This window comes from Panthera onca, chromosome B4, assembly GCF_046562875.1.
Source record: "Panthera onca isolate mPanOnc1 chromosome B4, mPanOnc1 haplotype 2, whole genome shotgun sequence".
NCBI lineage: Eukaryota > Metazoa > Chordata > Mammalia > Carnivora > Felidae > Panthera > Panthera onca.
Window position 1 is genome coordinate 134,358,893 of NC_138345.1, and position 17,357 is coordinate 134,376,249.

The 17,357-nt window shown below is 41.5% G+C and overlaps 1 protein-coding gene and 1 pseudogene across 2 annotated transcripts in view; both read left to right on the forward strand.

The window, feature by feature from the left end:
• Positions 1 to 17,357, forward strand: part of MEI1 (meiotic double-stranded break formation protein 1) — a 79,023-nt gene that overhangs the window by 34,358 nt on the left and 27,308 nt on the right. For both annotated transcript variants that reach the window (XM_060656217.3, XM_060656218.3), the window contains exons 17-19: positions 217 to 314; positions 3,144 to 3,312; positions 8,949 to 9,096. In XM_060656217.3, coding sequence (XP_060512200.2) covers positions 217 to 314; positions 3,144 to 3,312; positions 8,949 to 9,096 — 415 coding nt within the window. The remainder of the gene's footprint in view (positions 1 to 216; positions 315 to 3,143; positions 3,313 to 8,948; positions 9,097 to 17,357) is intronic.
• On the forward strand, positions 12,505 to 14,642 carry LOC132660406 (chromobox protein homolog 3 pseudogene; annotated as a pseudogene).

The following is a 17,357-nucleotide window of genomic DNA, read 5'->3' on the forward strand; positions in this document are numbered from 1 at the left end:
AGCGAATGCCTGTGTGCCTAAGTTACAGCTGTAGCAGCGGGTTCCATATTTATTATTCACAGCCACCTCCAGAACTCTTCCTCCCGGGCCGTGGTTAGAGTTTCACTGGGCTCTGGCACAAGGCAGTGGTGTCCCAGTATATGGCAGGGATAATGCTGTCCCAGCCAAAGTAGCAATGTCTTCTCTCTTGTTCTCTTTTCCTTTCCACCCTCTAAGTCACTCAGATCTAAATCAGGTATGTTCCAGTTTCCTCTACGACATGAGCCTCAACCTCCTGTCAGCTCCAGAGAAGACAGAGCCACCTTCCCAAGAAGGTAAGATGCTGCAGCTTGACCACTTATCAGGCTCATGGTGGTCTTTTACGGTCTGGATGCCTTTGTTGATAGGCTGGGTAGTGAGTCAGAATCATAATTATCTCTTTGCTAGAAGCTGCCCAGAGGAACCGTGAAGTCACGGAATGATGAGACTATAGGCTGACACCTAGGGAGATAAGATAATCGAATCAGGAAACAATAGAATCCAAGATTCCTGGACCCTTAGACTCTAAGGGTTGAGAAGGACCCCAAAGCTTATCAAGCCCAGGTCCTCACTCTGGCCTTCTCCTCTTAACATCCCTCACACCAGACCTTTCCCTCCCTGCTTGTTACATTCCGAGACTTCTGCTCAAAATACCTTGAATGGTCTGTTCCATTTTTTTGTTTGTTTGTTTCTTCGTTCAAGAAATATTTCTTGAACATCTACTGTGTGTCAGACTCTATTTCAGGTTATGGTGACACAGCTCCAATGTCCCGTCCTCATGGAGTGAGAGAGAGAGAGAGAGACAATAAACACATATATGCAATGTCATAAATGAGTAGGTGCTATGAAAAAATAAAACTGGGCAGAGGGATAGAGGGTGGTGAAGGGAGAAGATAGGTGGTCAGGGAAGGCTTCTGTGAGGAGGTGCATGTTAGCAGAGGTCTGAATGCAATGAAGGAGGCACATGCAGAATCGAGGCGGGGGAACAGCAGATGGGGGCTGAGAGCTGAAGTCACCGCCCCCCCCCCCCCCCCACCTACCCTGGTTGAATATACATAGAGCTTCCCTACATGCCAGGGGAGGCCTGAGTGCTGCTGTGGATACAATGATAATTATGATTATGTTCTCTGCCCTAAGGAGTTCCTCTGTCCTAAACCTCTTTTGGTATAACATAAAACAATTTAATCATTGTTCTATTCATTTATTCAACAAATACGACACCTTCTTTGTGGGTAAGACTTGGTACTGGCCATGTTTCTTCTTTTTACATTTACAAAGATGTGTCATCTCCCCCCACTTCCTAAACCTCTCTTCCTCCTTTGTTTTTTCTCCAGCGCTGTGCTGAGAAAGACAGAAGCCGAGGCGAGTATTTTCATTCCTTCCCACATGGCTTGGCTCCTAATTCTATGCCAGCCTCTCCTCTCTGCCTGGTACCCTGCTCTATGCCTGCCCAGGTGTGGTCTGGCCTGCAGAGAGACTAGCACAACTACTTCTGCCATGGTGGTAGCCTAGGACCACGCTGGCAGACGCTGTACAGCAGCCTCTTGTGCTCACCAGCTCTGGCCCCACTGCTGCTGACAGCTCCCTCTCTTTTGGGGAAAGGAGGAGCCCCACGTATCTGCCTCCCTAGACCCTGAGGCCTTGTCAAGTCTCAGAGTGCTGGGAAGAGCACGTACATGCAGAGTCCTTCTTTCTTCCATGTATCAGGAGAAAGGGCATGTGGATGCATGGGATATTAGTTTCATTTTTATGATAACGATCATAGCTTAGTGGAAAAGTCACAAAATTTAGAATTAGGAGACCTGCCCTGTCTGTGCTGCCAGACTGCTGTGGGGCATTCTCGATTCTCACCTTCCACTTGGTCCTAAGTCCACTGCACCGGCAGGACAGACTTAACTTGACTTCCAGCATGGCACCCTGCTTTCATTCTTTCATCTTCCAAAGAATCTCCACCCGCTGCTGGAAGGATCTATCTGAAAACCCAAGTCTTATCATCCTAACACCCTGGCCTTCAGCCATAGTCCCCAAACATCAGTCTGTGGGGCACTGTCAGACAGGGATGAAGTTTCCTCTGATCTGTGGTGAAATGTGGAAAATAAGGATAATATAGGGAATTTTCTATAAAGTTTTTAAAAAGTCTAAAAGACATCTAGAGCACTGATGTCTTTTCCTCTCATACTCTTTTGGTATTAAAATACTCTTTCTTTTTTTTTTTTTTTAAATGTTTATTTTTTTTAAGAGCGAGAGAGACAGAGCGTGAGCAGGGGAGGGACAGAGAGAGAGGGAGACACAGAATCTGAAACAGGCTCCAGGCTCCGAGCTGTCAGCACAGAGCCCGACATGGGGTTCAAACTCACGGAACATGAGATCGTGACCTGAGCCCAAGTCGGACGCTTAACCGACTGAACCACTCAGGCGCCCCTAAAATACTCTTTCTTTTATGAAACAGATTTCATAAGAATCTGTCCTCAGGATAAAATTCAGATTCTTTACTCAGCATTCAAGGTTTTTCACACTCTAGCTACTAATTATGTCCCACAGTTCTGCAACTCCTGACACTCCACATCTATTCACTGCTGAGTCAGTCAGACTAAACTCATTGCTGCACCTAAAACATGTCCTCTTGTGCCTCTGGGCCTCTGAACACCTTTCTTCCGTGCCCAGGATTCTCTGCTCTCACTTTTCTGCCTGTTTTCTGCTCACCTTCCACAGTTCCCTCCTTTTCAAGCCTGCCCTCCCCACCCCAGGTGGTATGAGTTATACACTCCTCCATACTTGAACATGGTACTTGATCATGTCTCCTATAATTGTCCGTCTCCTTGTCTGTCTTTTCCCAGCTACCAGCTCCTGGAAACACAGCCTGTGTGTCACACCTTGGCCTAGAGGAGCCACTCTGAAATTTGTCAATGAATGAAGGAATGTATTCATTCTTTACACATGTTACCTTTAGTTTCTGCTGGCAGGCTGAAAGCTACAGAAAGGAAGAGGAAACTGATTTCCTTTCATCCTGCGTGTACCCTGCTACTCTGTGCCCCGTACCCTCTTCATGTAGTAGGTACTCATGTGCTCACTACCTGCTTTCCTGTGTTCTCTGTGTGGTGTCCTCCCGCATGTTCCCTGCCCAGAACTCTCTGCAGTGTCTGCGTTCCTGCAGCATGGGCTGCCCGAGATACGCAGCAGGAGCCCTGAAAGCCTTGCCTTCCTGTCAGATCGCCAGTATGTGGAGGGAATTGCTCGCCAGAGACAGTACTGCATCCTGCTCCTCTTCTACCTGGCCTACATCCATGAGGACAGGTCAGTGTTCGATGCTGGGGGCTGGCAGTGTGTCCTGGAACCCACATCTGCAGTCCGATTCAGTTCCATAAATATTCACAGAGGCATCCACTCCAAGCCTGGCCCTGGGTATTGGGGACACAGATAAGTGAGAAACGGGTTATATTCCTGAGGGGCTCATACACTGGAGAGGGGTTAAGGCAGGAGGGTAGTCACAGTGCTGAGAGCAGAGGCCTAAAATGCGAATGAGAACTTTTTAGTATCCTTAAAAGTATTGTTTGCTCACAGAAAAAAATTTTAGTGGTTTGCTTTGGTTTTAAGAATTACTTACACAATTTATTAAAAATTTAAAATCAAAGGAGACTAGTGTAAAAAATAATTAAGTGTACAAAATAATTTTATTGAGGTTAAATTTACATAACATAAAATTAACCATTAAAATAATTTTTTTAACATTTGTTTATTTTTGAGAGACAGAGCGTGAGTGGGGGAGGGGCAGAGAGAGGGAAGACACAGAATCCAAAGCAGGCTCCAGGCTCTGAGCTGTCAGCACAGAGCCTGACGTGGGGCCCGAACCCATAAACCGTGAGATCATGACCTGAGCTGAAGTCAGACACTCAACTGATTGAGCCAGCCCGGCACCCCTAAAACTAACCATTTTAAAGTGAACAGTTTGATGGCATTTAGTATATTCACAGTATTGTGCAACCACCACCTCTCTCTAGTTCCAAAAGCATTTCCATCACTCCAAAGTAAAATCTCGTACCCATTAAGCATTCATTCCCCGTTCCTTCTGCTCAGCTCCTGGCACCAACAATCTGTGTTCTGTCTCTATGGATTTATCTGTTCTGAACATTTCCTATTGATGGATCATTCAATAGATGACCTTTTGTGCCTGGCTTCTTCCACTTAGCATAATGTTTTTGAGATTCATCCAGTTAGCATAATATTTATAGCATGTGTCAGTACTTCATTATTTTTCATGTGGCTTATGCAGATGTTCTAGCATCATGTATTAAAAACACTGTTTTATGGGTGCCTGGGTGGCTCAGTCGGTTGAGCGACTGACTTTGGCTCAGGTCATGATCTCGCGGTTTGTGAGTTTGAGCCCCGCATCAGGCTCTGTGCTGACAGCTCAGAGCCGGGAGCCTGCTTCGGATTCTGTGTCTCCTTCTCTCTCAGCCCCTCCCCCACTCATGCTCTGTCTCAGAAATAAACATTAAAAAAAAATTTAAAAAAAAACGCACTGTTTTTTCCTGTAATGAATTGTCTTGACACCCTCACTGAAAATCACTTGGCCCCTTGTGATTTTTAAAAATTGAGATATAATTGACATGTAGTATATTAATTTCAAATTTTTTTTTAACGTTTATTTATTTTTGAGACAGAGAGAGACAGAGCATGAACAGGGGAGGGTCAGAGAGAGGGAGACACAGAATCTGAAACAGGCTCCAGGCTCTGAGCTGTCAGCACAGAGCCCGACGCAGGGCTCGAACTCACAGACTGCGAGATCATGACCTGAGCCGAAGTCGGCCGCTTAACCGACTGAGCCACCCAGGCACCCCTATAATATATTAATTTCAAATATAGAATGTAATGATTGGATATTTATATATATTGCAAAATGATCATCACATTAAGTTTAGTTAATATCCATCACCACATGTAGTTGTAATTTTTTTTCTTACATTGAGAACTTTTAAGATTTGTTCTCTTAGCAACTTTTATTTATTTATTTATTTAAAAAAAAAATTTTTTTTTAACGTTTATTTATTTTTGAGACAGAGAGAGACAGAGCATGAACAGGGGAGGATCAGAGAGAGGGAGACACAGAATCTGAAACAGGCTCCAGGCTCTGAGCTGTTGGCACAGAGCCTGATGCGGGGCTCGAACCCACGGACCGTGAGATCATGACCTGAGCCGAAGTCGGACGCTTAACCGACCGAGCCACCCAGGCGCCCCTATTTATTTATTTTTAATGTTTATTTATTTTTGACAGAGAGAGAGAGAGAGTGAGCGAGCATGAGTGGGGGAGGGGCAGAGAGAGAGGGAGACGCAGAATCCGAAGCAGGCTCCAGGCTCTGAGCTGTCAGCACAGAGCCTGACATGGGGCTCGAACTCACAGACCGCAAGATCATGACCTGAGCTGAAGTTGGATGCTCAACCGACTGAGCCACCCAGGCACCCCTTAGCAACTTTTAAATGTTCAGTGTAGTATTAACAACTGTAGTCACCATTCTGTACATTATATCCCCAAGGTGTATTTATTTTGTAACAGGAAGTTTGTACCCTTTGCCCCCCTTTTCCCATTTTGCCCACTCTCAACCCCTCACTTCTGGCAACCACCAATCTGTTCTATGAGTTTGGTTTTTTGTTTTTGTTTTTTTTAAGATTCCACATGTAAGTAAAATCATACAGTATTTTTCTTTCTCTATTTGACTTATTTCACTTAGCCTAGTGCCTTCAGGGTCAATCCATTTTGTTTGCAAGATTCCTTTCTTTTTTTATGGCTGAACAGTATTCCATTGTGTGTATATACATACCACATTTTCTTTTTTGTATGTTTATTTATTTATTTTGAGAGAGAGAGCAAGTGCAGAGGAGGGGCAGAGAGAAGGAGAAAGAGAGAGAGAGAATCCCAAGCTGTCAGCACAGAGCCTGATGTGGGGCTTGAACCCACAAACCATGAGATCATAACTTGAGCCAAAATCGAGAGTTGGGCACTTAACCAACTGAGCCACCCAGGCGCCCCACTTAGGTTTTATCCATGTGTTGACTGTAGTAAATAATGCTGCAGTGAACATGGGAGCGGTACAGATATCTTTTGAGTTTGCATAAATACCCAGAAGTGGAACTGCTGGATCCATTTTTAATTTTTTGAGGAAATTCCATTCTCTTTTCCATAGTGGCTGTGGCAATTTACATTCCTACCAACAGTGCACAAATGTTCCCTTTTCTCAACATCCTTGCCAGCACTTGTTTTTTCTTGTCTTTTTGATAATAGCCATTTAACAGGTGTGAGAATGTACCTCATTGTGGTTTTGATTTACATTTCCTTGCTAATCAGTGATGTTGAACATTTTTTCATGTACCTGTTGACCATCTGTATGCGTTCTTTGGAAAATGTCTCTTCAGATCCTATGCCCATTTTTAATTGGATTTTTTTTTTGCTATTGAATTGTGTGAGTTCTTTATTTTGCATATTCATTTTTTTATCAGATATATATATGATTTGCAAAGATTTTTTCCCATTCAGTGGGCTGCCTTTTCATTTTGTTGATGGCTTCCTTTGCTGTACAGAAGCTTTTTAGTTTGAAATAGTCCCATTTGTTTAATTTTACTTTTGGTATAAGATCTAAAAATGTCCTCACCAAGACCGATGTCAAGTAAATTACTGCCTGTGTTTTCTTCTAGAAGTTTTATGGTTTCAGCTGTTAACATTCATGTCTTTAATCCATGTTGAGTCAATTTTTGTGTGTGGTATAAAATAGTGGTCCGCTTTTATTTTTTTGCATGTCACTGTTCAGTTTTCCCAACACCATTTACTGAAACAAACATATGCTGATTTTTTTTCAATATACAGAATGGGATGTTATATAAGGTCTTCCACTTGCCTTTTAACCTAACGATATATCTTGGACCTCTTTTCATGTTAGTACATGTATTAGTAGATTTACCTCATACTTTTGGTAGCTGTATAGTATTTATATTATGGCTATTATCCATTTTATTTTCATTTTTAATTAAAAATTTTTTCTGTTCATTTTTTGAGAGAGAGAGAGAGAGAGAGAGAGACAGACAGACAGACAGACGGGGGGGCGGGGGCAGAGAGAGAGGGAGAGAGAGAATCCCAAGCAGGCTCCACGCTGTCAGCACAGAGCCTGATATAGGGCTTGAACTCAGGAAACTGGGAGATCATGACCTGAGCTGAAACCAAAAGTTGGATGCTTAACTGACTGAGCCACCCAGGTGCCCCTTTTATTTTTTAAATAAAAATTCTATTTTGGAATAATTATAGATTTATAGGAAAGTTACAAAGAATACAGAGAGTTTTTCACTAATTTTCTCCTAATGTTAACATAACTATGATAAATTTATCAAACCAAGACACCAACCTTGGTACATTGGTAATTTTTCCATTTTTTTTAATTGTAGTAAAATACACAAACATAAAATTTGCATCTTAACCATTGTTAGTGTTCTGTTCATGGGTATTAAGTACATTAATGTTGTTGTACTACCATCACCACCATTCATTTCCAGAACTGTTTTCATCTTGCAGAAGCAAAATTCTATACCTATTGAACAATAACTCTCCATTTCCCTTTCCCCAGTCCCTGGAAACCACTATTCTACTTTCTGTCCCAATGATTTAGACTACTCTAAGTACTTCATATAAGTGGAATCATGTAGTATGTCTTTTTTGTGACAGGCTTATTTCACTTAACACAATGTCCTTAAGATTCATCCATCCTATAGCATGTCAAAATTTCTTTCCTTTTTTATGCTGAATAATGCTTCATTGTATGTATATACCACATTTTGCTTATGGATTTGTCCCGTCAGTGGATACTTGGATTGCTTCCACCTTTTGGCTATTGTGAATAATGCTGCTGTGAACATGGGTGTACAAATATCTCTTTGAGACCCTGTTTTCAATTCTTTTGTGTATATATCTAGATTGTTGGATCATCTGGTAGTTCTGTTTTTAATTTTTTGAGGAAATGCCATTCTCTTTTTCATAGTGGCTACACTATTTTACATTCCCATCAACAGTGCACAAGGGTTCTGATTTTACCTCACAGTTTTGATTTGCGTTTCCCTAATGATTAGTGATGTTGAGCATCCTTCCATCTACTTAATGACCATTTATATATCTTCTTTGGAGAAATGTCTGTTCAAGAAGTCCTTCGCCCATTTTTTATAGCTTTTTCTTTTTAACATTTATTCATTTATTTAGAGAGAGAGAGAGCATGTGCTCCCATGCAAGGGAGAGCAGGAGGGGCAGAGAGAGAGAAAATCCCAAACAAGCTCTGCTTGGGATTCACAGAGCCTCTGTGTCAGCAGAGAGCCCAACGTGGGGCTTGATCTTATGAACCATGAGATCGTGACCTAAGCTGAAATCAAGAGTCAGATGCTTAACTGACTGAGCCACCCAGGCTCCCCTATGCCTTTTATATTTTACAAAAAAAAAAAGTCAGTCTCCTCATCTCCATCTCCCTTGCATGTACAAACATAGATGTCTCCTTCCCCAGAAAGTATCCCATTGAACACACAAATGTTCAATGATAAAGAACAGTGGACTGGTTGCCAAAACAGGGACTCCTAAACCCCAGTAGTAGCATCCTTCTCTTTAACAGTACTAGTCCTGGCAGATGCTGCCTAACAGTACTGGCAGATGCTTTGCCTCCTAGGTGTGAGTGAGAAGTCTTTGGCCCCTAGACAGAGCCTTGTACAGAGCATAGAACCATGTGCTGTGCGTATATGACAATGCTTTGTAAGTATACACAGCATGCTCTTTGTGCAAGGTGTCCTGAGGCTGTGGACATGCTAGAGCAGAAGGACAGAAGGCAGAGGGAGAATATGGCAAGACAGGACGTGTCAAGGCAGGACAGCCATTTATTTATTTTTTCACTCAGACTCTCCTTGGTTGACAGGTTTGTCTCAGAGGCAGAATTATTTGTGGCCGTGCAAAGCTTCCTCCTGTCTCTGCAGGACCAGGATGAGCGCCCTCCGCTGACGGTCATCAGAGCCTCCATCTATCTGCTTGCAATCTGCCAGGACAAAGACGATGCATTAGATGAGGTATGGACCAAAATGCCTGGGACTCTTCCTCCTCCTGCTGCACCTCTTTACATCATGGCTCCTTGAGACCATGATGATATATATATAGAGAAAGTAGGTGGAAGAGAGAGAGAGAAAGAGGGAGGGAGGGGGGGAGTCTTGGTGGAATGGAACAGGGTAGGGGGTTGACACGTTCAGAGCCTATATAATTTAGCTAATTCTCTCAACAGTCCTGAGAGGCAAAGATTATTATTTCCATTTTTTACGGGTAAGAACACCAAGACTTAGGTTAAAGTAACTTTCTCTAAGTCACACAATTAATTGATGGGGATGCCAGGATTCCAATTTAGACTCCCAAGGCTCTTTTATTAGTACCACCTCTGGTTTGAGCGGGACAAGAGAGAGATGTGAGGTATATCCTTCTGTTAACAGTTTATTAAACAAAGTGGTTTTCTGGGACCCGATCATTGTTAATCAGGCTGACCTTGGATCACTTTGATGGTGGTTGTGTGTATGCAAGTTTTTTCTTTTCAGATTCTTTTTTTTTAAATTTTTTAAATTTTTGAAAGAGAAAGAGACAGAGGGTGAGCAGGGGAGGGGCGGAGAGAGAGGAAGACACAGAATCTGAAGCAGTCTTCAGGCTCTGAGCCATCAGCACAGAGCCCGACATGGGGCTTGAGCCCATGAACCACGAGATCATGACCTGAGCCAAGGTTGGATGCTTAACTGACTAAGCCACCCGGGTGCCCCCTGTTTCCAGATTCTTTATAAATTCTTGTGGATCAAGGACTATGTCTAATCGATTGCTAAATCTCTCCCCTCTTTCATTAAAGATTGCTTTTACTCGTTAGATATGGACACTTCAGCCTCAACCTAAGGATACCCTTTCTTCACTGACAAGTAATTTTGCCTCTTTTTTGAAGTTTTTTTTTTTTTTAATTTAACTAGTCTCTATATCCAACATGGGGCTCGAACTCATGACCCCAAGATCAAGAGCCACGTGTTCCTCTGACCGAGCCAGCCAGGTGCTCCATAATTTTGCTTCTTTTTGATTACCTTTGGGATGAACATGATGTAAGAAGACCTGGTTTAATTTGGATAGAAGCAGAAAGTTGTAGTGGAAGTGCATGACTTTTCAAGTAAGTAGATCTAGAGATACAATATCCCATTGTCTCTTTTATTGTGATATTTGAAGCCATTGGTGATCATTGCCTACAATTAATTCATTAGAGATTGTGAAATAACAATATCCTAATTCTGTCATTCAACCTTTATTTATTTATTTATTTATTTAAAATGTGTATTTATTTTGAGAGAGAGGGAGAGGGTACGAGTGGGGGAGGGGCAAAGAGAGATGGAGACAGAATCCCAGGCAGGGTCTGCACTGTGAGCACAGAGTCCAATGAGGGGCTCAATCCCATGAACCATGAGATCATGACCTGAGTCAAAATCAGGAATTGGATGCTTAACTGAGCCACCCAGGCTTCCCTCATCAACTACTCATTTACTCTGAATGGGAGATTGTATAGGAAGCATAGGTAGAAGGTTTGATTCTTTCCTTTTAATTACAGCTTAAAAAGAGGAATTGGTTACCTAGTATTCCTCAAAGGTGACCAAAGAGATTTTTTTTAGTGTCATTATGACCTCATGGATTTAAAAATATTTGATGTGTTCAATCCACTGGAGTTATTTATCTTTTGAAGCTCAAATTGTCCTGTCTTTGGTCAGTGGGAGCCTATTCAGGGTAGCTCCTGAGTCCTTTTGATAACCTTAGTAGTCTGTGACAGCATTTGGGTTTTCTACTATGACAAGATGCTTTAGGCTTGTATACACTCCCTGCTCTCCCATATGCTTTTGAACCTACCCCAGTTAGGTTTTCACCCTTAGCACATCTCTGATAATGCACTTATCAAAGTCACCAGTAACAGATACATGACTAAAGCCAGTAGTCAGTATTTAGTCATCGCCTTACTTGACCTATCAACAGCATCCTTTCTTTGAACCATTGTCTTTACTTGGCATCTAGAATGCTGTGTACTCCTGATTTTCCTCCTACCTCTCTGGCAGTTCTGTCTCAGTGTCTTTTGCTGATTTTCTCTTATCTCCCTGATTTCTAAGTGTTGTAGTGCCCCAGGGCTCAGTCTTTGATAGCTTTGCTTTTCTCTCTAAATTTGTTTCTTTGGTGATCTCATATAGTCCCATGGTTTGGTTCATGGCTGAATTAAAAGGGGTGACTCTGGACAATAGACCAAAAGGGTACAAGGTAGGAGTGCAGAAACTAGTTAGGAGGTTACAGCAATAATGTAGACAAGAGATAGTAGAGGAGAAGCAGCAGCTTCTGAATATTTTGAAACAGGAGCCAATAGAATTTCTTGATCGATGGATCAGTGTGAGGTGTAAGAATAAGAGAGGATAAAAGGATGTTTCCTAAGATTTTGTTTCTGATGGGGTTCAAAGAATTGCTACATTGAAGAGGAAGTGAGCTGGAAAGACAGGGGTGGTGGTGGTAAAGTGGGATGCTTGAATTGGGATTATTGAGGAGCGTACAGTTCTTGGTAATGACAAGGCCTAGGGGCATGACCATGGGGATGAATGGCTGAGGCAAGTGGAGGAGATTAGAAGGCAGAAAGAGAATTTAGAGGCCATGATTTTGGAACTAGGGAGATGGGAACAAAAATAGCTTCAACTTGAAAGATTGTAGGCAAGGCAGGTTTTTGGATGAGGATCAAAACAACAAGGTGACGGGAATATTCAAGGAAGAGGCACAGGACAAGGAATTTGCTGATAACTGTGAGTTCTAGAGGACACTGTGGAAAGGTTTTGGGAGCTGGGAAAGAGTGAGAGATGGGAACAGAAAAGGGAATGTTTTGAGCCATATAAGATGATCTGGAAATTCTGGGCTTCCTGAGGTGACTAATGTAAACAGGAGAAAAGGACACGATGGGAATAGCCCTGATGGCTTCAAGATTAATACTGGTAGTAATATTAGATTTGTTGCGGGGGTGGGGGGGGGGGGGTCTCTCTTCACATCTACCAGTGGTGGTGTGGAAACTTAGTAGCTCATGGAACTCCAGGTTTTGCCTCTTAGGTGTGAACCCATAAATGATGTATGACATTGTTTTGCATGTTTAAAAATTTTATATAAATATCTAAATGGCAACATATAATCACAGCTTGGTTTTTAAACTCAATTCTGTTCTTCTATTTTTATGTATTAGGGCTTTTTATTGTGGTAAAATACACAAACAAAATCTATCATCTCAACAATTTTTAGTGTACAGTTCAGTGGCATTAAGTACACTGGCATTGTTGTACAACTACTACCATCAATCATGTCCAGAACTCTTTCATTTTGTAAAGCTGAAACTCCATACTCATTAAATAATAACTCCCCAATGTGGCTTGACCACTTGATATGTGTCAGGTGCCATGGGGGCTCCTGTCAGGATTGGAGTGAATCAAACATATCCCTCCCTCAGGGAGCACCAGTTTGTCAGGAGAGACAAAAAGATCCTCTCCAGGTAGGCACTAACAGCAACAAGTGCTCTCCTGGAGCTGGAGGACTGGTCAAGAGCTATAAAAACACACAGAGAAAGAGATTGTATTGGATTATGGCATCAGGAGAGGCTTTATTGAGAGAATTAAGATACAGAAATGGGAAGTTTCCCAGGCTGTCCCTTCAAGGAAGAAAGTCTAGTTTAGCATGCCTTCACTAAGTCATTTAAGAGAGAGTGGAGAGAAGCTGGAAAGGTAGACTCAAGTCTTTAATGACATGCTAAAAAACGAAATTAAGAAAACAATTCCATTTACAATAGCATCAATAAATAAAATACATTGGAATACATTTAGCAAAAGAAGTACACTTCTGATCACTGAACGTTATAAAGCCTCATTGAAAGAAATTAAAGAAGACCTAAGTAATTAGAAAGATATCCCGTGGGGCACCTGGGTGGCTCAGTTGGTTGAGCGTCTGACTCTTGATTTCAGCTCAGGTTCTGATCTCATGGTTTGTGAGTTCGAGCCCCACTCTGGGCTCTGTGCTCACAACACGGAGTCGACTTGGGATTCTGTCTCCCTCTTTCTCTGCCCCTGTCCCAGTAGTTCTCTATCTCTCTCTCTCAAAATAAATAAATAAACATTAAAAAAAAAAAAAAAAGACATCCCATGTTCATGAATCAGAAGACTTAACAAATAGAAGATAAAAAACTTCTGGGATGTAATGTACAACATACTGACTACAGCTGACAGTTCTGTTTTGTATATTTGGAAGTTGCTAGAAGAGTAGAGCTTAGGGGCGCCTGGGTGGCTCAGTCGGTTGAGCGTCCGACTTCGGCTCAGGTCACGATCTCGCGGTCCGTGAGTTTGAGCCCCGTGTCGGGCTCTGGGCTGATGGCTCAGAGCCTGGAGCCTGCTTCCAATTCTGTGTCTCCCTCTCTCTCTGCCCCTCCCCCGCTCATGCTCTGTCTCTCTCTGTCTCAAAAATAAATAAACTTAAAACAAAAAAAAAAAAAAGAAGAGTAGAGCTTAAAAATTCTAATCCCAGTGAAAAAGATTTTATAACTATGTGAGGTGACGGAAGTTAGCCAAACTTATTATGGTGATCATTTCACAATATATACACGTATTTAATCATTATGTCGTATACCGTAAACGTACACAATGTTATGTGGCAGCTATATCTCAATAAAACTGGGGAAATAAGAAGACTTAATAGTGTTCAAATGACAGTACTCCCCAAGTTGATCTGTAGTTTCAATACAATCCCAATCAAAATCCCAGTTGCCTCTGCTTCCCTCTCTCCCTCCCTTCCTTCTTGGTGAAATGGACAAGCTGACCCTAAAATTCATATGGAAATTCAAGGGACCCAAAATAACCAAAAAAATCTTGAAAAAGACTAAAGGTGGAGGGTTCACACTTCTGGATTTCAAACTTCTGACAAAACTAGAGCAATCAAAGGAGACGCTGTAGACCCGGGACTGGGTGCAGCTTGGAGGCGATGAATAACAACTCTTCAAGTCTGCAATAGAAAATGGCCTACATTGAAAAAAAAAAAGGTAAAGAAACAGAATGGAAAGAGTAAAAAAGGAGAAGAGGCAGAGCCTGAAGAATTTATTGTGGAAAGAGTACAGGAGCAACATGTAGTGAATGGGAAGGTGGAGCGTTTCCTGAGGTGGAAGGGGTTCACAGATGTTGACGATACTTGGGAACCTGAAGAAAATTTAGACTCTCCAGAGTTAATTGAAGCGGTTCTTGGTTCTCAAAAGGCTGGTAAAGAAAAAGATGATACAAAAAGAAAATCTGTATCTGACAGTGGATGTGATGGTAGCAACTCGGAGAAGAAGAGAGATGCTGCGAATAGACCAAGAGGCTTTGCCAGGAGGTCTTGATCCTGAACGAAGAATTGGTGCCACAGACAGCAGTGGAGAATTCATGTTTCTTGGGGAATGGAAAGATAGGCAGACTTGGTGCTGGCAAAACAGGCAAATGTGAAATGTTCTCAAATTGTGATTGCTTTTTATGAAGAGAGAGTAACCCAGAATTCTTGTCCAGAAGCTGAAGCTCAGTAATTGTTTATGTTGCTTTTTGTATATATGTATATAGAATCTAGGCCTTGGTTCTTAGATTTATTAGTGTGAAGAAATAACATTCTAATGAAAATCCAGTTTGGTGTGTTTGTTTTGAAGTAGTATTGGGGGAGTTGTTGGGGTTCTTTGCATGTATAGTACTGGTTACTTTGAACAAATAAAAGCTTTCTGTGGTTACTTCCTTTAGCAGAAAAGTATATTTGAGACCATGGTATATTATTCCCCTGCATTCAAGAATACTTTTTCTAGGGGTTTCTGGGTGGCTCAGTCGGTTAAACGTCCAGCTTCATCTCAGGTCATGATATCATGGCTTACGGGTTCAAGCCCCATGTTGGGCTCTGTGCTGACAGCTCAGAACCTGGAGCCTGCTTTGGATTCTGTGTCTCCCTCTCTCTCTGCCCCTTCCTCACTCACATTCTCTCTCTCTCTCTCAAAAACAAATAAACTTTAAAAATTTTTGAAGAAATAATACTTTTTCTAAATGTTGGGGGAAATCTTCATGGTGGTTACTCAATTAGAATTTGTGTTTAACTCTCATATGACTAGGGACAATTCAGAGGTTGTTTTTTTTTTGTTTTTTTTTGGTTGGGGTTTTTTGTGTGTATACATAAAAACACATACGTAAATGGTTTTTTTCTCTTTCTTTCATTCATTCTTTTTTTTTTTTAACATTTACCAAAACAAAAATAGCATTTCATAACTATGTTTCTGAGATGTCATCATTTTCAGTGAAAGAAATAAGTCACTTAAAGTTAAGTTGAAATTTTTCCTGGAGTGCCTGGGTGGCTCAGTAGGTTGGGAGTCAGACTTTGGCTCAGGTCATGATTTCATGGTTCTTGAGTTCAAGCCCCAATTGTGCTGACAGCTTGGAGCCTGGAGCCTGCTTCAGATTCTGTGTCTCCCTCTCTCTCTCTGCCCCTCCCCTGCTTGTACTCTGTCTCTCTTTCCCTTTCAAAAATAAATATATTTTTTAAAAAATTGAAAATTTCCCTAAAACCTTAACCTTTCAAATTTTGTAATTAATTGGACCGTTTAAATATAATGTAAACAATTTAAATTGGACAGTTTAAAAGCAGCCATATCTGGGGTGCCTGGCTGGCTCAGTGGAAGAACACATGATATCAGGGTTGTGAGTTTGAACCCCACATGGGATGTAGAGATTACTTAAATAAATAAAGCAAAATAAAAAAGTAGCCATATCTATAGTTATATAAATGCAAGTTTATTTGCAAAGTAAAGGAAGGAAAGAAAAGGAAAATTTTATCACTACCAACAACCTCCCCACCCAAATGAGAAAACTAGACAAGTCCTGGTGTGTTTTAATTAGTTAAGCAAAACTTGGTTAAATGGACATTTAAAGGCTCCTTCTAGGGGCACCTGGATGGCTCAGTTGGTTAAACATCTGACTTCAGCCCAGGTCATGATCTCGCGGTTTGTGGGTTCGAGCCTCATGTTGGACTCTGTGCTGACAGTGTGGAGTCTGGAGCCTGCTTCAGATTCTGTGTCTCCCTCTCTCTCTAACCCTCTCCCACTCATGCTCTCTCTCTCTCTCTCTCTCTCTCTCTCTCTCTCAAAAATAAATAAACATTTTGCAAAATTAAAAAAAAATGCCTCCTAGTGAGCCATTACTTTTCAAGAAGTTGAAATCCTGTGCTGTATTGACAAAAAAGGTCATGATTCATGGAATGTCTAAGACTTTGTTCATGGAAACTTGATCATAATCAGGTGGTTAGAGATGTTGGCAATTTAGGACCTGCTGAAATAAATGGGTGAACAAACTTCTGTGATCTAAATTCTTGACCTGCATGTTTTTTCTTTCTCCTAACTCATTCCCTACATGTAGGCTCAGTCTTCTCAATATTTGGGTTACTGGATCAGCAGAAGCCAGGAAAAGCAATAACTTTGTAGTAATGAGAATGTTATCCAATTGCATATTGTTTACTTTATTGTAAATACTGGTAAACGGTGGTCAATAAATGGTTTTATATTCCTTTAAAGAAAAAGCTAGAGGGGCGCCTGTGTGGCTCAGTCAGTTAAGCATCCGACTCTTGATCTCAGCTCAAGTCTTGATCCCCGGGTTGTGAGTTCAAGCCCTGCACTGAACCTGCTTTGAAAAAAGAAAAAATAGAAAACTAGAGTAATCAAGACTGTGTTTCTGACATAAGGATAGGCATGTAATCAATGAAATAGAATTGACAGTCCAAAAATAAACCCATATATTTTTGATAAGGATGCCAAGACAACTCAAAGGGAGAAAGAACAGTCTTTTTAACAAATAGTACTAGGACAACTGCATATCCACATGCAGAAGAGTGAAGTTGGACCCTTATCTCGTAGTATACACAAACATTAATTCAAAATAGATCAAAGAGCTAAATGAAACAGCCCACACTATAATCTATAAAACTCTTAGAATAACATATTAAGGATTGAATTTCGTTATGTGTGCAATGGGAAGAGAGGTTTTTGAGGGTTAATAAATGATTCAACACACATGCCCCTTGGCCCCTCGGTGCCAGGTCCTATGACAGACAGGTGCACAGATTAATCTGCATCAGTCTGTTTCCCCAAGCAGCTCAAGTTTCGTGTGGGAGGTAGACACGTCTGCTGATAATTACAGCACACCATGGTATCATTTTAGAGCTGGGTTTCTCAGCCACAGTACTGTTAACACTTTGCATACCGTAATTCTTTTCT